The sequence below is a fragment of the Rhinoderma darwinii genome, chromosome 10 (assembly GCF_050947455.1).
Source record: "Rhinoderma darwinii isolate aRhiDar2 chromosome 10, aRhiDar2.hap1, whole genome shotgun sequence".
Classification (NCBI taxonomy): Eukaryota; Metazoa; Chordata; class Amphibia; order Anura; family Rhinodermatidae; genus Rhinoderma; species Rhinoderma darwinii.
In genome coordinates this window covers 10,805,062-10,826,042 of record NC_134696.1, presented here as the reverse complement: position 1 = coordinate 10,826,042, position 20,981 = coordinate 10,805,062, and the positions used below count along the sequence as shown (strand labels likewise).

The 20,981-nt window shown below is 43.6% G+C and overlaps 1 protein-coding gene across 5 annotated transcripts in view; it reads right to left on the bottom strand.

The window, feature by feature from the left end:
• The window catches only part of MTOR (mechanistic target of rapamycin kinase), a 109,332-nt gene that overhangs the window by 5,684 nt on the left and 82,667 nt on the right, over window positions 1–20,981 (bottom strand). For 4 of the 5 annotated variants that reach the window (XM_075839360.1, XM_075839362.1, XM_075839361.1 and 1 more), the window contains 12 exons: window positions 18,531–18,653; window positions 17,599–17,781; window positions 16,695–16,829; window positions 16,431–16,605; window positions 14,972–15,107; window positions 14,627–14,774; window positions 14,425–14,547; window positions 7,469–7,551; window positions 7,199–7,271; window positions 4,966–5,040; window positions 3,853–3,988; window positions 2,468–2,533 (listed from right to left, as the gene is read on the bottom strand). In XM_075839360.1, the coding sequence (XP_075695475.1) occupies window positions 2,468–2,533; window positions 3,853–3,988; window positions 4,966–5,040; window positions 7,199–7,271; window positions 7,469–7,551; window positions 14,425–14,547; window positions 14,627–14,774; window positions 14,972–15,107; window positions 16,431–16,605; window positions 16,695–16,829; window positions 17,599–17,781; window positions 18,531–18,653 (1,456 nt within the window). The remainder of the gene's footprint in view (window positions 1–2,467; window positions 2,534–3,852; window positions 3,989–4,965; window positions 5,041–7,198; window positions 7,272–7,468; window positions 7,552–14,424; window positions 14,548–14,626; window positions 14,775–14,971; window positions 15,108–16,430; window positions 16,606–16,694; window positions 16,830–17,598; window positions 17,782–18,530; window positions 18,654–20,981) is intronic. The other variant, XM_075839364.1, reaches the window with a different exon arrangement.

The following is a 20,981-nucleotide window of genomic DNA, read 5'->3' as shown; positions in this document are numbered from 1 at the left end:
CCCAGTGCCACGACAAATAGTCTTTAAAGCCAACCCTGCATATAACCCTAAAGGGCAATGCCCCCAATAAATCTGCACTCTGGAGGTCCCAACTGCACCCATTAAGTGGCCTTCTAGTCAGACGTCAAGGATCAGCAGAGCGGAGACCGTTAAGACACTTTAACATGGGCCAGTGATCAGGCAAACGCCGGTTCATCGGCTGATTGAATAGTTTACGCAGCAGAAAACATTGTCGTGTTGGCAGCACATTGTGTGTACAGGGGGGCGCGCTGGCGACACGACGGCGACAAGCGAGGGTAATAATGATCGTTTAGATCATTGGTCCGTTTACCGTGAGCAACGAGCACCAATCGACGAGCTGTATTGTCAATCGGCGCTTGTTTTCTAAGTAGTAAACACAGGCGACAACTGCCCATGTAAAACCACCTTTAGGGCTAGTTCACATGGAGTTTTTTGGCGCCGTTTTAGACGCGGAAAACATCTGAAATCGCCTCCCATTGATTTCAATGGAAGGTGGAGGCTTTTTTTTCCCAGGAGCGGAAAAAGAAAACCGATCGTGGAAAAGAAAAAGCGTCATATTTTCTCGCGTTTCTGCCTCTGACCTCCCATTGACATCAATGGGAGGCAGAGAAAGCGTTTTTTTCGCCCGCAGCGCACAATGGCCGCGGCAAGAAACTGCAGGCCGGTCAAGACCTGCCTCAAAATTCCTGAAGGAGGCAGATTTTTTTCAGTGTGAACAAACCCTTAGAGCGATCCTTCATTGCGGCTATGAGGCGGAGCCCTCTTTCTTAGGAGTAAGGGGGTGGCTCACTTCTCAGGACCCCAAAAGGTAACTTGTGGGGACCACTGATTGAAGTGGCACCGGCTATTTAAAGAACCTGTCCGGTGTAATAGAAGGCCATCGCGACTTTCAGACTAACGCGTCTCTCCAGTGGCGATATGATGGGGAAGCGGTCGTCTTAGAGGATATACGGCACTCCGAACACTGCAGGTCCTTGACTAGGACTCCACTCGGTTGTAATATTAATATAAAAAGCATAAAGTTTGTTGCGGTGATAGATGGCGCCACTTTCGTAGCGTGTTTTCTCAACACATATGCTGCAGTACCGAGGCGATCCAAATGATCTGATGAAGGTCTCGCTGCACCGAAAACGGTCATAAAATATTGTGGACGGCACAATTTAAAAAAAATTTGAGTTTTACAACCATTGAGTCCGATTTTTATATTAATATTACTACAAAGCGGTAATCTGGTCATAGACATCAGCAAAGGTCTAAAGGAGAGAAGTGGCAGGGCACAGCCGGGGACAGTTACCAGCCTCTACCCGCTCCCCCCAAACTGATGCCAGGAGATGAAAAAGGTGCCACGGGGGGGGGACGGGGACGGGGGGGGGACGGGGACGGGACATGAGAGGGGAGTATTTATTTTTTTCCCCCACCAGTACTTAAAGGGGTTGCCCAGGATTAGAAAAACATGGCTGCTTTCTTCCAAAAACAGCACCACACTTGTTGACAGGTTGTATGTGGTAATGCAGCTCAGTCCCATTCTCTTCAATAGAGCGGAACTGCAATTCCAGACACAACCCATGGACAGGTGAGGCGCTGTTTTTGGAAGTAAGCAACCGTGTTTTTCTAATCCTGGACAGCTCATTTAAATATACCCCACAGGTAAGGACGTAATGACCGTCTATATAGGACACTGGACGGCAGCTTTGTACATATGCTGTAATCTTAGGGACCTTGTCCTGAAAACAGGTTCCCTAGCAGTTCCAATACATTTGCTGCAAAAGACCTTCCAGGTGTAGATTTGTATAAGGCTCAGTTCACATGTGTCGGAGATGCGTTCAGATCTTACATCGCAAGTCATATTTGATGGGAAATTTTGCGCTGCATGCAGTGTAATTTTTCCTGTCAGAACAACGGACACCTCAGCGGAGCCCAACGGCCCTAATTTTGAGTCAATTGGGTCCATCTGGCGCTAGTGGTATCTGTCATGCAACCATTTTGGTGATGCGTCGTGATTACCAGGGAGCAAGTGTGAACAGAGCCTTAGATATGTTGCAGCCAGAAATGTGTGAAACCTATACATTTTGGGTCTTTTTATCCCCTCCGCCGGTTGACTGTTCTATGTGTGATGTCAGAGCTGTGCTGTAAACCAATCAGATGTCTCCACCTGCTGCTCCCCCTCCCCTCTCACAGCATGAAGTCTCACACACAGAGCAGCTGCATCCCCCTCCTCCTCCTATGTTATATTTACAAAGATCCTGCAGGCAGGAAATGGGGAGCTACTGGCTGTAGGAAGGTGAGGAAGACACCAAACTTCCCCATATAACATCTTACAAAAAGTTTGCTGGATTCACATGGACTACCAAATTATGCAAAAAAAAAAAAAAGGTACCCATAAGGGGTGTTTCATTGTTGGACTTGACTCCAAGGACATATTTGGTTTGTTTCAGGTTAAACTCACCCACAGACTGTCCGGCTGAGTACGAGTCTGTCCGTGTCTGAGAGCGTTTGGTGCTTTTTATATTGGCTGTGAAAAGATCATTATATAGACAATGGTGAGAGGCCGGGTGACGATTTCATTCTGATTTATAAATCAGAAAAAATAAAATCTGAAAATCAGCAAAGATCCATCTAAAAGGAACTCGTGGAAAATAGTAATTATGTAGAATCCAAGGGTGCGGCAATCGGCAGTGATCAGTGTCAAAATGTGGAGTAATAAAGCTACAAGATAAAAAAAATTATAAAAAACAACACAATGAATCGGGCTGGATTTACACGTGACGGTCATTGCTTCTTTGGATCACATGGGGGGGTAGTGTGCAAATCCAGCCCCAGAAACCCCATCTACTCAACCACTGGTCTCCTAAATAGAAAGAAATCGCTCATCACTTATGTTACTGTTGCTGCATCTCTAAAACCTAGATCTGAGGGCGTATCATCGGTGACATCCTGGCCCTACTGTGGCCTCCTAAATGTACTCAAAGCCGACATTAAAGGGGCAGCACATAGTTACAAAAACATGGCTGCTTTCTTCCAGAAACCGCACCACAACTGGGTTGTGTCTGGTATTGCATTTCAGCTCTATTGAAGTGAATGGGATTGAGATGCAATACCGCACACATCCTGTGGACAGATGTGGCGCTGTTTTTGAAAGGAAGCCGACATGTTTTTCTAATACTGGACAACCTCTTTAAAGGGGTTGGCTCAACAAGAAAACCACTGTCCATATGTCCAATCAAGGAATACAGACGTCTTTGAGGGTCTCTCTCCGTTGGGACCTCCCTCTATTAACCTCAGGGAAGAGCGGCAGGATGAAACAAGTTTTGAAGAGCTGGACCCATGATAATCCGGTAGATGGTGGGCGCTTTGCTTTTAAAAACGTTTTTGTTGTTGAGTCTATTGCTTTCTGTATGAATTCATGGTTTTCAAGATCTCCGATTGCTGTCATTCAATAGAAACCATTCAATAGTAATCTATCGCATCTAAGTAAGGCTTCATTCACATCTGTGTTTTTAATAAAAGAGTAATTACAAGTTAAACTAATCACACTGACTAATCTATTAAAGAAAAAGGGGCCCAAAATCTGCAATAAAGGCACATATAAGCTCCCTGCAGCCCGGACTGTGTCAGGCAGGAGGTTCTCTACCTACATTTATGTGATCAGTATTATACCGTAACTACTCCTACCGCTGCCGCAGGGGCAACCACCAGGATATCACTCAAAGCCGCATTATATGAACGGGATGTTTCGTCTAGGAGGTGTGGGTGACCCTTAGGAGATAAAAAGACCCCAGGAGGTATATGGAGACTGTTAGGTAGTTGGTTGACCACCCGTGTGCTACTTACTGTCCATAAGTCTCCAATTGAGAAGAGGGTCATATACAAAAGCTTCCAGCACGGCCATGACACTGTCCTTATGTTCCCGTAACACCTCCATTACTGTGTGACACGTGATACGATAGTTACCATCAAGGCCAGTTACCTGGAGAGAGAACATGGGGATGTAAAACTACATCGAATATTATAGGATATGAATTATAGACAGATAAGAGTTACAGATATGAGAGAGAACGAGAGCAAGAGCAAGAGCGAGAGAACGAGAGCAAGAGCAAGAGCGAGAGCAAGAGAGAGAGAGAGCGAGAAAGAGAGCGAGAGAAAGGGAGAGAGAAAGAGAGCGAGAGAGAGAGCGAGAGAGAGAGCGAGAGAGAAAGAGCGAGAGAGAGAGAGAAAGAGAGAGAGAGAAAGAGAGCGAGAGAGAGAAAGAGAGCGAGAGAGAGAGAAAGAGAGCGAGAAAGAGAGCGAGAGAGAGAGAAAGAGAGCGAGAGAGAGAAAGAGAGCGAGAGAGAGAAAGAGAGCGAGAGAGAGAAAGAGAGCGAGATCGATAGATAGATATGAGATAGATATGAGATAGATAGATAGATATGAGATAGATATGAGATAGATAGATAGATATGAGATAGATAGATAGATAGATAGATAGATAGATAGATAGATAGATAGATAGATAGATAGATAGATATGAGATAGATAGATAGATAGATATGAGATAGATAGATAGATAGATAGATAGATAGATATGAGATAGATATGAGATAGATAGATAGATAGATATGAGATAGATAGATAGATAGATAGATAGATAGATATGAGATAGATATGAGATAGATAGATAGATATGAGATAGATAGATAGATAGATATGAGATAGATAGATAGATAGATAGATATGAGATAGATAGATAGATATGAGATAGATAGATAGATATGAGATAGATAGATAGATAGATAGATAGATATGAGATAGATATGAGATAGATATGAGATAGATAGATAGATAGATAGATGATAGATAGATAGATAGGAGTTACAGATATGAGCGCGAGAGCGAGAGATGGGATAGATAGATAGATAGATAGATAGATATCCCCTGTAGTATATTCAGTCTTCATATATTACTCACTTCCATTGCATTGGTTAACATTCTTGTTAACCGGAATGGGATTTTCTCCGGAAACTTCTCCCTGGTCATGGCCACCTTAAAAAAAAAAAAAACACGACAATATTTTGACAACATTTTTTTATTTCTCACTTTATTATCTGCTGTTGAGAGCAATTGTATGTGCAAAAAGGAGTAACTAGGAAAACGGCCGTTCCCCGGGTGAGGTCCTAGCAGGATCTGGCGGGGTGAAGTGTAGTGCAGGATCTGGCGGGGTGAACTGTAGTGCAGGATCCGGCGGGGTGAAGTGTAGTGCAGGATCCGGCGGGGTGAAGTGTAGTGCAGGATCTGGCGGGGTGAACTGTAGTGCAGGATCTGGCGGGGTCAACTGTAGTGCAGGATCTGGCGGGGTCAACTGTAGTGCAGGATCCGGCGGGGTCAACTGTAGTGCAGGATCCGGCAGGGTCAACTGTAGTGCAGGATCCGGCGGGGTCAACTGTAGTGCAGGATCCGGCGGGGTCAACTGTAGTGCAGGATCCGGCGGGGTCAACTGTAGTGCAGGATCCGGCGGGGTCAACTGTAGTGCAGGATCCGGCGGGGTCAACTGTAGTGCAGGATCCGGCGGGGTCAACTGTAGTGCAGGATCCGGCGGGGTCAACTGTAGTGCAGGATCCGGCGGGGTCAACTGTAGTGCAGGATCCGGCGGGGTCAACTGTAGTGCAGGATCCGGCGGGGTCAACTGTAGTGCAGGATCCGGCGGGGTCAACTGTAGTGCAGGATCCGGCGGGGTCAACTGTAGTGCAGGATCCGGCGGGGTCAACTGTAGTGCAGGATCCGGCGGGGTCAACTGTAGTGCAGGATCCGGCGGGGTCAACTGTAGTGCAGGATCCGGCGGGGTCAACTGTAGTGCAGGATCCGGCGGGGTCAACTGTAGTGCAGGATCCGGCGGGGTCAACTGTAGTGCAGGATCCGGCGGGGTCAACTGTAGTGCAGGATCCGGCGGGGTCAACTGTAGTGCAGGATCCGGCGGGGTCAACTGTAGTGCAGGATCCGGCGGGGTCAACTGTAGTGCAGGATCCGGCGGGGTCAACTGTAGTGCAGGATCCGGCGGGGTCAACTGTAGTGCAGGATCCGGCGGGGTCAACTGTAGTGCAGGATCCGGCGGGGTCAACTGTAGTGCAGGATCCGGCGGGGTGAAGTGTAGTGCAGGATCCGGCGGGGTGAAGTGTAGTGCAGGATCTGGCAGGGTGAACTGTAGTGCAGGATCTGGCGGGGTGAAGTGTAGTGCAGGATCTGGCGGGGTGAACTGTAGTGCAGGATCTGGCGGGGTGAGCTGTAGTGCAGGATCTGGCGGGGTGAACTGTAGTGCAGGATCTGGCGGGGTGAACTGTAGTGCAGGATCTGGTGGGGTGAACTGTAGTGCAGGATCTGGCGGGGTGAACTGTAGTGCAGGATCTGGCGGGGTGAGCTGTAGTGCAGGATATGGCGGGGTGAGCTGTAGTGCAGGATCTGGTGGGGTGAACTGTAGTGCTTGTGTTTGCAGTCTTCATGACTGACGTTCTGTGATATGAGGTTTTTCCGCCGCTCTCCTCTACATCTGCTTCGCGTTACGTCCGGCTTCGTTACTTCTCTATTTGATATTATTATTATCTGGCGTTGTAAGTCCTAATCAGATTTAAGCCGGAGTTTTAGCCAAAGACGCGCAATCATGGCTGCCACTCCTGGGTGAGCGCACAACCTCTAATAATCCTGTTATATAACCGTATGGAATTTTTTTTGGGGGGGCTCGTTAAGTCCAAATAGAGTCGGGAAATGATGTCACCGCCATAGATGTGTACACAGAAGATCTAGAAGACCCCTCCTCACATTCCAGCCTGTTAGATTTGCCCTATTAGAGGATATGGACTTCACAGATGGGGGTGCCCTGCTGGGGGTCCCCTCTCTATGAGCCGGAGCATAGTCCTTAATTATCAGAGGACTCATGTAATACAAGGCTGCCGCAGGTGAAACGTACGGCTGACGGAAACTTCCCTATGTCAAAGCAGTTGATTGTCAGGGGCTTTAGAAGCCAGACCGGGGTTTATCCAAGAAGAGGGCGTCATAGATAAAACCTGCAAGTATTACACAGCGCCAAAGAAGCAAATGGGGGCCATTACGATATATTGATGTGCCGGGCGCCCCGTGTGCGCCAATATAAAGTAGTTCTTATCTGACCATTCAAATAAATGACAATAGAAACGTCACAGCAAACAATTACCTCAAAACAGTCTCCAAAGTCAATATGAAGGATTTTCCCACTGAGTCGATCCAGCATCAAGTTAGAGGGGTGTCTGCGCGAAAATCAGATATCAAAAACATCCCTTCTCCCTCCATATCCCAGCATTGTCCCCTCCCCCGCACAGTTATCACTCCTTGTACTGAACACCCCCCAAATGTCCTTCCCTGCCCCACTTCTTACCTCCCGGCCCCCGACCCAAGCACCTCTCCTGTCCTATATCCACCCACCTTATACATACACAAGACGTACCTGTCACCCAGACCGAGGATATACCCAACCACAGACATCACGGCCAGAGAGCGGGTGTAATTGGTTCTTCTGTCAAACCAGACCTGAAATAGAAAGTGATGGAAGTAAATGAGCCTGTATATACCATTATATATCTGCATATCATCTGTGAGCCCGTATATACACCATTATATATCTGCACATCATCTGTGAGCCTGTATATACCATTATATATCTGCATATCATCTGTGAGCCCGTATATACCATTATATATCATCTGTGTGCCTGTATATACCATTATATATCATCTGTGAGCCTGTATATACCATTATATATCTGCATATCATCTGTGAGCCTGTATATACCATTATATATCTGCATATCATCTGTGAGCCCGTATATACCATTATATATCATCAGTGTGCCTGTATATACCATTATATATCTGCATATCATCTGTGAGCCTGTATATACCATTATATATCATCTGTGAGCCTGTATATACCATTATATATCATCTGTGAGCCTGTATATACCATTATATATCTGCATATCATCTGTGAGCCCGTATATACCATTATATATCTGCACATCATCTGTGAGCCCGTATATACCACTATATATCTGCATATCATCTGTGTGCCTGTATATACCATTATATATCTGCATATCATCTGTGTGCCTGTATATACCATTATATATCTGCATATCATCTGTGAGCCCATATATACCATTATATATCTGCATATCATCTGTGAGCCCGTATATACCATTATATATCTGCACATCATCTGTGAGCCTGTATATACCATTATATATCATCTGTGAGCCTGTATATACCATTATATATCTGCATATCATCTGTGAGCCCATATATACCATTATATATCTGCATATCATCTGTGAGCCCGTATATACCATTATATATCTGCATATCATCTGTGAGCCCGTATATACCACTATATATCTGCATATCATCTGTGTGCCTGTATATACCATTATATATCTGCATATCATCTGTGAGCCCATATATACCATTATATATCTGCATATCATCTGTGAGCCCATATATACCATTATATATCTGCATATCATCTGTGAGCCTGTATATACCATTATATATCATCTGTGAGCCTGTATATACCATTATATATCTGCATATCATCTGTGAGCCCGTATATACCATTATATATCTGCACATCATCTGTGAGCCCGTATATACCACTATATATCTGCATATCATCTGTGTGCCTGTATATACCATTATATATCTGCATATCATCTGTGTGCCCATATATACCATTATATATCTGCATATCATCTGTGAGCCCGTATATACCATTATATATCTGCACATCATCTGTGAGCCTGTATATACCATTATATATCATCTGTGAGCCTGTATATACCATTATATATCTGCATATCATCTGTGAGCCCATATATACCATTATATATCTGCATATCATCTGTGAGCCCGTATATACCATTATATATCTGCACATCATCTGTGAGCCTGTATATACCATTATATATCATCTGTGAGCCTGTATATACCATTATATATCTGCATATCATCTGTGAGCCCATATATACCATTATATATCTGCATATCATCTGTGAGCCCGTATATACCATTATATATCTGCATATCATCTGTGAGCCCGTATATACCACTATATATCTGCATATCATCTGTGTGCCTGTATATACCATTATATATCTGCATATCATCTGTGTGCCTGTATATACCATTATATATCTGCATATCATCTGTGAGCCCGTATATACCATTATATATCTGCACATCATCTGTGAGCCTGTATATACCATTATATATCATCTGTGAGCCCATATATACCATTATATATCTGCATATCATCTGTGAGCCCATATATACCATTATATATCTGCATATCATCTGTGAGCCCGTATATACCATTATATATCTGCACATCATCTGTGAGCCTGTATATACCATTATATATCATCTGTGAGCCTGTATATACCATTATATATCTGCATATCATCTGTGAGCCCATATATACCATTATATATCTGCATATCATCTGTGAGCCTGTATATACCATTATATATCTGCATATCATCTGTGAGCCTGTATATACCATTATATATCTGCATATCATCTGTGAGCCCGTATATACCACTATATATCTGCACATCATCTGTGAGCCTGTATATACCATTATATATCTGCATATCATCTGTGAGCCCGTATATACACCATTATATATCTGCATATCATCTGTGAGCCTGTATATACCATTATATATCTGCATATCATCTGTGAGCCCGTATATACCATTATATATCATCTGTGAGCCTGTATATACCATTATATATCATCTGTGAGCCTGTATATACCATTATATATCATCTGTGAGCCTGTATATACCATTATATATCTGCATATCATCTGTGAGCCCGTATATACCATTATATATCTGCACATCATCTGTGAGCCTGTATATACCATTATATATCTGCATATCATCTGTGAGCCTGTATATACCACTATATATCTGCATATCATCTGTGTGCCTGTATATACCATTATATATCTGCATATCATCTGTGTGCCTGTATATACCATTATATATCTGCATATCATCTGTGAGCCCATATATACCATTATATATCTGCATATCATCTGTGAGCCCGTATATACCATTATATATCTGCATATCATCTGTGAGCCCGTATATACCATTATATATCTGCATATCATCTGTGAGCCCGTATATACCATTATATATCTGCATATCATCTGTGAGCCCGTATATACCATTATATATCTGCATATCATCTGTGAGCCCATATATACCATTATATATCTGCATATCATCTGTGAGCCCGTATATACCATTATATATCTGCATATCATCTGTGAGCCTGTATATACCATTATATATCTGCATATCATCTGTGAGCCCGTATATACCACTATATATCTGCATATCATCTGTGAGCCCGTATATACACCATTATATATCTGCATATCATCTGTGAGCCCGTATATACACCATTATATATCTGCATATCATCTGTGAGCCTGTATATACCATTATATATCTGCACATCATCTGTGAGCCTGTATATACCATTATATATCTGCATATCATCTGTGAGCCCGTATATACCATTATATATCTGCACATCATCTGTGAGCCCGTATATACCATTATATATCTGCACATCATCTGTGAGCCTGTATATACCATTATATATCTGCATATCATCTGTGAGCCCATATATACCATTATATATCTGCATATCATCTGTGAGCCTGTATATACCATTATATATCTGCACATCATCTGTGAGCCCGTATATACCATTATATATCTGCATATCATCTGTGAGCCCGTATATACCATTATATATCTGCATATCATCTGTGAGCCCGTATATACCATTATATATCTGCATATCATCTGTGAGCCCGTATATACCATTATATATCTGCATATCATCTGTGAGCCCATATATACCATTATATATCATCTGTGAGCCTGTATATACCATTATATATCATCTGTGAGCCTGTATATACCATTATATATCTGCATATCATCTGTGAGCCCGTATATACCATTATATATCTGCATATCATCTGTGAGCCTGTATATACCATTATATATCTGCATATCATCTGTGAGCCCGTATATACCATTATATATCTGCATATCATCTGTGAGCCCGTATATACCATTATATATCTGCATATCATCTGTGAGCCTGTATATACCATTATATATCTGCATATCATCTGTGAGCCCGTATATACCATTATATATCATCTGTGAGCCTGTATATACCATTATATATCATCTGTGAGCCTGTATATACCATTATATATCTGCATATCATCTGTGAGCCCGTATATACCATTATATATCTGCACATCATCTGTGAGCCCGTATATACCATTATATATCTGCATATCATCTGTGAGCCTGTATATACCATTATATATCTGCACATCATCTGTGAGCCCGTATATACCATTATATATCTGCATATCATCTGTGAGCCTGTATATACCATTATATATCTGCACATCATCTGTGAGCCTGTATATACCATTATATATCTGCATATCATCTGTGAGCCTGTATATACCATTATATATCTGCATATCATCTGTGAGCCCGTATATACCATTATATATCTGCATATCATCTGTGAGCCCATATATACCATTATATATCTGCACATCATCTGTGAGCCCGTATATACCATTATATATCTGCATATCATCTGTGAGCCTGTATATACCATTATATATCTGCATATCATCTGTGAGCCTGTATATACCATTATATATCTGCACATCATCTGTGAGCCCGTATATACCATTATATATCTGCACATCATCTGTGAGCCTGTATATACCATTATATATCTGCATATCATCTGTGAGCCTGTATATACCATTATATATCTGCATATCATCTGTGAGCCTGTATATACCATTATATATCTGCATATCATCTGTGAGCCTGTATATACCATTATATATCTGCATATCATCTGTGAGCCTGTATATACCATTATATATCTGCACATCATCTGTGAGCCTGTATATACCATTATATATCTGCACATCATCTGTGAGCCCGTATATACCATTATATATCTGCATATCATCTGTGAGCCCGTATATACCATTATATATCTGCATATCATCTGTGAGCCCGTATATACCATTATATATCTGCACATCATCTGTGAGCCTGTATATACCATTATATATCTGCATATCATCTGTGAGCCTGTATATACCATTATATATCTGCATATCATCTGTGAGCCCGTATATACCATTATATATCTGCATATCATCTGTGAGCCCATATATACCATTATATATCTGCACATCATCTGTGAGCCCGTATATACCATTATATATCTGCATATCATCTGTGAGCCTGTATATACCATTATATATCTGCACATCATCTGTGAGCCTGTATATACCATTATATATCTGCATATCATCTGTGAGCCTGTATATACCATTATATATCTGCACATCATCTGTGAGCCCGTATATACCATTATATATCTGCATATCATCTGTGAGCCTGTATATACCATTATATATCTGCACATCATCTGTGAGCCTGTATATACCATTATATATCTGCATATCATCTGTGAGCCTGTATATACCATTATATATCATCTGTGAGCCTGTATATACCATTATATATCTGCATATCATCTGTGAGCCTGTATATACCATTATATATCTGCATATCATCTGTGAGCCCGTATATACCATTATATATCTGCATATCATCTGTGACTGGCAATCAATACGGTCCCCCCTATCTGATCAGGTTGTGTCCCAGCTGACCCTGAAATATAAACTCTGTTTCATGGAATATCTAACAACCCGATAATGGATTTATATTGACTATTTTTATGATTTCTTTTATCTTGAATCAATGAGACAATGGCAACACGCTGCATCTATGGGGCCCTGTACTGGAGGGAGGGGGCCTTGTACTGGAGGGTTTCATTTCCATAGCTATGGGGCGGCAAGTACCCATGCAGGACTCGCCTCTCTAGACGGACTACATTGTTAGCAAACACGGGGGCGGGGAATTGGCGCAAGCGCCATGCAAACGGCACGGAGGGGGAACCAATCACCAGCTCCTTCTGTCCTGGGAAAAAATCTGTGACTGTAATGGGGTGGAGCACCATTCTGAACTTTGTTATGGGGCCCATTCTTTTCTGTGTCACCGCTGATGGGACCCGATAGCTGCTGGATTATGAAATATTCTGGATTATCGGATGGTGATAGAAAAATCTATAACTCACCTTTACAGATAGAGAAGGTCCAGGAAAACAGCCCCAGATAAAACGTGAACAAAACTCTGCTGCATCACTTAAAGCGTCTGTCACCACATTATAAGTGCCCTGTCTCCTATATAATGGGATCGGCGCTGTAATGTAGGTGACAGTAATGCTTTTTATTTAAAAAAAAAACATCTATTTGCACCACTTTATTAGCGATTTTAGATTTCTGCTATTGAGTTGCTTAATGCCCAACTGGGCATATTTTTACTTTAGACCAAGTGGGCGTTGTACAGGGGAGTGTATATCACTGACCAATCAGCATCATGCACTCCTCTCCTATCATTTACACATCCCATAGGGATCCTTTTAGATCACTATGTGCTGTCTTATACTTACACATTAACAATACTGAAATGTTTAGACAGTGAATAGACATTCCACGGGATGTCTATTCACAATCCCTGCACTTCGTTACTGTTTCTGTGGTAGTTACAGCAGAGCAAGCGTGATCTCGCGAGATTACGCAGTAGATGACAGGTTACAACGAGATCTCGCTTCCTCTGCTGCAACTACCACAGAAACAGTAACGAAGTGCAGAGATTGTGAATAGACATCCCGTGGAATGTCTATTCACTGTCTAAACATTTCAGTATTGTTAATGTGTTAGTATAAGACAGCACATAAGGATCTAAAAGGATCCCTATGCGATGTGTAAATGAATGGAGAGGAGTGCATGACGCCGATTGGTCACTGATTGGTCAGCGTCATACACTCCCCTGTACAACGCCCACTTGGGCATTAAGCAACTCATTAGCATAAATCTAAAATCGCTAATAAAGTGGTGAAAATAGATGTTTTTTTTAAAAATAAAAAGCACTGCTGTCACCTACATTACAGCGCCGATCCCATTATGTAGGAGACAGGGCACTTATAATGTGGTGACAGACGCTTTAAACCTGAGCTCTTTCCTGTTTGATTCTCTGCTCAGTCATTTTATTGTAATTTTGTGCCGGATGATCAGACTTTCTGTATTTTTGGATTCCAGATGCAAGTCATTCACGCTCTTATTGTTTAACATAATGCAAACGTACAAGTATAGTAGTGATAATAGTAATCTGGGGTCTAGTCTGGAGCGGGGGGTCTCCTACCTCGGAGCTGGGACTTTTCAGCCATAGCAGCTTGGCCAGGTCGTCCCCGGCAGTGTTATTCACCGCGTGCTCGAACACTTCCACCTTCTGCATGAGGGTGAGATGATCATAATCTGGAGCCATCTGCAGCCAAACAAACACGGGGTTACATCTCGGGAGCTCTTTACAATTGGTGATTTCTAGTCACCCTTCTCCTGGTTACCCTCAGCATGATGCGATGCTCGATGTTCAGGAGGATCTTCTTCTTCTCACGATAGTCTCGTATCAGGGCGTGCAGCGTGTCGCAGTGAGGGACCCAACCGATCAGCCCAGAATTAGTGGACAGAGGGATAACTGCGTACCTCTGGATGCTGCAAACAAAAACAAAAAGTGACCCCCTTGTCTTTTTTATACAATGCAGACGTGCCGGTGATATCGCAGACGTGCCGGTGATATCGCAGACGTGCCGGTGATATCGCAGACGTGCCGGTGATATCGCAGACGTGCCGGTGATATCGCAGACGTGCCGGTGATATCGCAGACGTGCCGGTGATATCGCAGCCGGTACCTGAGGTTTTTTCGCAGAGATGCCGGGTCATTGGCTAGAAGAGTGTTGACCAGTCCAAAGAGCTGCATCACCCTCTCATCCTGACGCAGGTCCTCGTGTCCTTTCAGCAGAAACATGAACTCGTGCCCATTGCTCCCTGTGAGGGTAAACACATATTTCAATGCAAAGGGGTCGCCAGCAGCACTAATGTAGCGTAGAAGGGGACTATGCAGGTCTCCAAAGGTCTAGCGTGGTCATCTCAGGCGGCCGCCAGACTCATCCGGATGCTGCCTAGCAAGTTCAGTGACTGCACAGATCTGAAGGAGTCCAATACCGATCGTTAAAGCGGCAGCAGCGCTCGGGTGAGTGAGGTGGTGCCGCCTGGTTTCTGAACAGCTTTCCTCGGATCGGTGGACGGGCCCAATACAAAGTCTATGAGTCCGCACACCACTCACTCAGCTTTCGGAGGAAAGAGGATCATAAACGAAGCGGCACAGCACTCACCCCAAGTCTTCTGCCGCTTCGTCTTAGCGATCGCTGGGGGTCTCCATGCTCAAACCCCCACCGATCAAAACTTCTGACATGTCATTATGACATGTCAGAAGTATTTTTAAAAGTTTAGTTACCCTTTAAAGGGATTTTACAAGAGCGGAAAAACATGGCTGATTTCTGTGAGAAATAATTCCACACCTGGGAATGGGTTGCGTCTGATATTGCTGCTCCGCTCCATTGAAGTCAATAGGGCTGAGCTGCGATGCCACAACCTGTGGACAGTTGTGGTGCGGTTTTTAAAAGACAGCAGCCATGTTTTTCTAATCCTGGACAGCCCCTTTAAAAAGAGTTTTCTCACTATAGTGCTTTATGACATAGGGGGTCCGGCTGACGGCATTGAGCACAGTCTATACCTCCCATCCAGTTCAATGCAAAGCAACTGTGCATGCACAGCCTGCCCCCTACTGGTGGCCTGGACTAAAACAGGCCTGCTCTCAAGATCATTAATGGTCAAAGCAGCAGGAACGCCACCGATCATTGATTCAATTATGTCCTTTCGACAAGTCGTGAAGCACTTTAATGGGAAACCTCCTTTAAACAAACATATGTCTTATACTCCATTCCCAACCAGAGCTGCATTCAGAATTCTTCTGGCTGCCGGCTGCAGTCAATCAAAACTGCTGACAGATCCCCCCCCCCCCCCACAGCTTAGCAAAGCTCTGGAATTGCAGTTCACTCTGATGCAAAGCATTGTGGGGGAGGTAGTCTCGCTTACAGAAAAACTACCAAAATGTGCATGTTTATGGTAGAGTAGGGGGAAGCCATTGTGAACAGTTATCCCATGTCTATAGCCATCTTAGCAAGATACAAAACACAATTTTGAATGCAGCTCTGGATGTGAATGGAGTATAAAACATGATATAACTCAGGTTCAGTAAAATGTCAAAGAAATGGAGGTACAAGTTACAAACACAGATAAGTGACGCACCCATTAGTGTGAGCTTTCGAGGCCTCTGCTTGGAGGTGATGACCTGAAGAGACGGCGCAATGGACTGGATGCGGATTATTGGTTGATTGGGATCGTACGTTCCTGGCACCGCCAATTCCAAGTCTCGACACATCAGCAGTTTTGGAGACACATACTGGAGCTCCAGGGAGGTGAGCTGAAACACAGGCCCAGAAGACAATCGTATCCCAAGCACTGGACAGTGACTGGTGAAGAGAAGACGAGGTCGGAGCTCCGCACACTCACCTGCGGCAGCTGCTTGGATATGCGTCTGAAGACGTGGTAATACAGGTCCCACGCCTGCGTCAGATCCTTCACATTTCCAGATTTCATGTATTTTCGACACCAGTCCTGGGCCTCCATTAGATCTCTGCCGTAAGCCTTCAGGGCAGGAAGACATGACAAACACACAAGTGGAAAAAGAAGAAGAAGAAAACAAACAAAACAGGAGATCAGACAAGTTACGGCACAATTAATCCGAAAGAAAGATTTTCCGCTAGATGTCACCTATCGTTCTCCCTCCTCGACAGTAATCTGAGGTGAGAAGTTCAAGGTGCCAGTAATGAGGGAGACGATGAAGGGCCTTTAAACACCGGCCGATAAGTGGCCGATTCAGCGAGCGCCGATCAACTGGGTCAGAAGCCTCGGCCATTCAAAGGGTCCCAGGACTCCTAATATGCTTATAATATACGGGAGGGGGAGGCATATCGCCAAATATAGTGAATATATAGATGGAGGACATAATGTTTATAGGTTTGCGCTACGATGAAGGAAATCGCATAACAGACTCATTGTAAACCCCACACACGCTGGAGAACACGGCAGTAACTAAAAGGGCCTTTTACACCGGCCGACAATCAACGAGACATCATTGATCGGCGCCCGTTTCCTCCTGTCACACGGAGCTATGGATGGGAGACGATCGGTCGTTACTCCGATCGCTCGTCCCCATACATCATCACGTCGGCAGCGCGTCTCCCTATTTACACAGGAAGATGGGCTGCCGACAACGATAATATTTAACTTTTTTAAAACGATACGGCCAGCAGATGAATGAGCGTTTATACAGATCAATTATCGGGAAGGAGCGCTGTATGAACGCTCGTCTGCCCGATAATCGTCCAGTTTAAAACCCCCTTTAGGGACTCACCTGATTAAAAGAGGTCTCCTTCAGTGTCTGAGGTCCCCTCTCCATCATGGCATGAAGAGGATCCAGCACGGCAAACATGCCTTTCACGTTCCGCTCTCCAAAATACAGACGTGACGCCTCCTCCAGACCCTCGTGCCACATCTCATGCCAGAGAATAGCGACTCTGATCAGCTCCTCACTAACCTGGTGCCAGAAATCAAACAGGAAGAGGTTAAACAGAAGTAATATATATGTGCGGCATTGGTGGCTCAGTGGGTAAAATTATCGCCTTGCAGTACAAGGGTTAAAACCCAACCAACGACTGCATGGCATCTGTATATTCTCCACTTAAAGGGTGCGTATCCTTTAGCAACCTTATAGTACCAATGCAGCTCAAATAAAAAATGAAGCAACATTGCAAACAGACTTGAGGCAAAACAATCAAGATATTTTGTGTATACAGCTCCAACGCAGACCTATGTGTCTCCATGGTAACAGACTAAAAAAATAAATAAATCAGCGTACGATCAGATCCTACGGTTTGTAGATTAGCAAGGAGGTGAAGTAAGAGATGACCAAAGGATCAGACTACGTTTTGGATTGCAGTCTGTAACCTTGGAAACACATAGATCTGCATCGGCACTGAATACACAAAACAGTCAGACACTTAAGATTATTTGCTACATTTTACTTTCGATGCATTGAAGCAATGGTTGCACATATCCTTTAAATGTCTTTTTGCATTCTAACATGACCTTATAACTAACTATTACACGATCACACAGATATCACCGTATGATGTCCTTATAGTTTAGGTGTGGTCTAAGAGGTGCGACCTCCCTCCAACACTGCTGGGTGACACGGCAGGATACTCCGTACAGGACTGTTCCCCTTTAAACATGCCCCTCCTTCACCACCTATGTAGAATGGCTACTACGAGGGGGGTCACCTACCATAATGGCTTGCTGTACCAGGGTGTTGCTATGTTCACACATGTTCTTCAAGATCTTGTTTGCGGCGTTGTGACGGGCAGTGGTTGTAGATTTAGAGGCGACAGTCAGGGGGTAAATCAGAGCCTGTGGGGGTGAAACAAAAGACCATGTAAAAACAAGAGAACACGCTACCCACATGTGCTTCCCTTCAGAGGCACGGGACAAAGGTCACGCGTGCAGTCCTCATACTGAACTAAGGAGGAATGATAATCTGCCCTTCTAATGAGGGTCTCTGGGGACAATTACCCAGCTGCACATTGAGGAGATGAGGCCCCGTCTGATGAGCGGTACAATCAAGAGAACAATCATAGGAACAAACAAGTGCAAATGAGGTGAGACTAACGGCAAGCTCACATCCGAAGCAGCTGCAATTAGAACAGTCTTTGAGTAATGATGGAGGATCTGTATTAGGTATGCAGGGGGTGATGAACAGAAATGTACACGGATGTAATCAGCACCTGTTTGTATTTACAGCAGTGGCAGGACCCTAAAGGTTCAGGAACTAATATCTCGAACAGGGCGCTGCATGCAAACTTATCCCAACTATGCGGGGTCTTCTTGACTTAGTCAGGTCAAACAGGACATTTTAAAGTTAGGCAGATGGACACTAATCAGCAGCTTTGTGCTGTCCCTCCCGGTACGGAGATGTATCTACCAGGCAGCCATATACAGGCTTTCCGAGTAAGGTCAAACATTAAAAGGGGGTTCTCTAGTCCAGTTCCCGTCATCTCCACCATCACCTTCCAGCTATATTAGTACAGACACTAGTCCTACACGATTTCCAAATGATCCAGAGTTTATAGCCTGTATTATACTCCAGAGCTGCAATCCGAATTCTGCTGATCATCGTTGGAAAAGTCGACAAGCTTGTTAACACTCCTTACCGCTTAGCCGAGCTTCTATAATGCAGGTGGACCCTGAGTATTGAGTACATCCGATGATTGTACAGTGCCTGGTGTAAAGACTTCCCAAAATCACCATCACAAAGCTCTGTGCAGACACTGAACAAGCAGGGTGTACTGGGAATCTGCTCTAGCACTCACAGAATAGTGAGTGCAGCTCTGGAGTATAATACAGGATATAACTCAGGATCAGTACAGGATAAGTAATGTAATGTATATACACAGTGACTCCACCAGCAGAATAGTGAGTACAGCTCTGGAGTATAATACAGGCTGTAACTCAGGATCAATAGGCTGTAACTCAGGATCAGTACAGGATAAGTAATGTAATGTATGTGCACAGTGACTCCACCAGCAGAATAGTGAGCACAGCTCTGGAGTATAATACAGGATGTAACTCAGGATCAGTACAGGATAAGTAATGTAATGTATGTACACAGTGACTCCACCAGCAGAATAGTGAGTGCAGCTCTGGAGTATAATACAGGATGTAACTCAGGATCAGTACAGGATAAGTAATGTAATGTATGTACACAGTGACTCCAGCAGCAGAATAGTGAGTGCAGCTCTGGAGTATAATACAGGATGTAACTCAGGATCAGTACAGGATAAGTAATGTAATGTATGTGCACAGTGACTCCACCAGCAGAATAGTGAGCACAGCTCTGGAGTATAATACAGGATGTAACTCAGGATCAGTACAGGATAAGTAATGTAATGTATGCACACAGTGACTTCACCATCAGAATAGTGAGTGCAGCTCTGGAGTATAATACAGGATGTAACTCAGGATCAGTACAGGATAAGTAATGTAATGTATGTACACAGTGACTCCACCAGCAGAATAGTGAGTGCAGCTCTGGAGTATATTACAGGATATAACTCAGGATCAGTACAGGATAAGTACTGTAATGTATGTACACAGTGACTCCACCAGCAGAATAGTGAGTGCAGCTCTGGAGTATAATACAGGATATAACTCAGGATCAGTACAGGATAAGTAATGTAATGTATGTACACAGTGACTCCACCAGCAGAATAGTGAGCACAGCTCTGGAGTATAATACAGGATGTAACTCAGGATCAGTACAGGATAAGTAATGTAATGTATGTACACAGTGACTCCACCAGCAGAATAGTGAGTGCAGCTCTGGAGTATAATACAGGATGTAACTCAGGATCAGTACAGGATAAGTAATGTAATGTATGTACACAGTGACTCCACCAGCAGAATAGTGAGCACAGCTCTGAAGTATAATACAGGATGTAACTCAGGATCAGTACAGGATAAGTAATGTAATGTATGTACACAGTGACTCCACCAGCAGAATAGTGAGTGCAGCTCTGGAGTATAATACAGGATGTAACTCAGGATCAGTACAGGATAAGTAATGTAATGTATGTACACAGTGACTCCACCAGCAGAATAGTGAGCACAGCTCTGAAGTATAATACAGGATGTAACTCAGGATCAGTACAGGATAAGTAATGTAATGTATGTACACAGTGA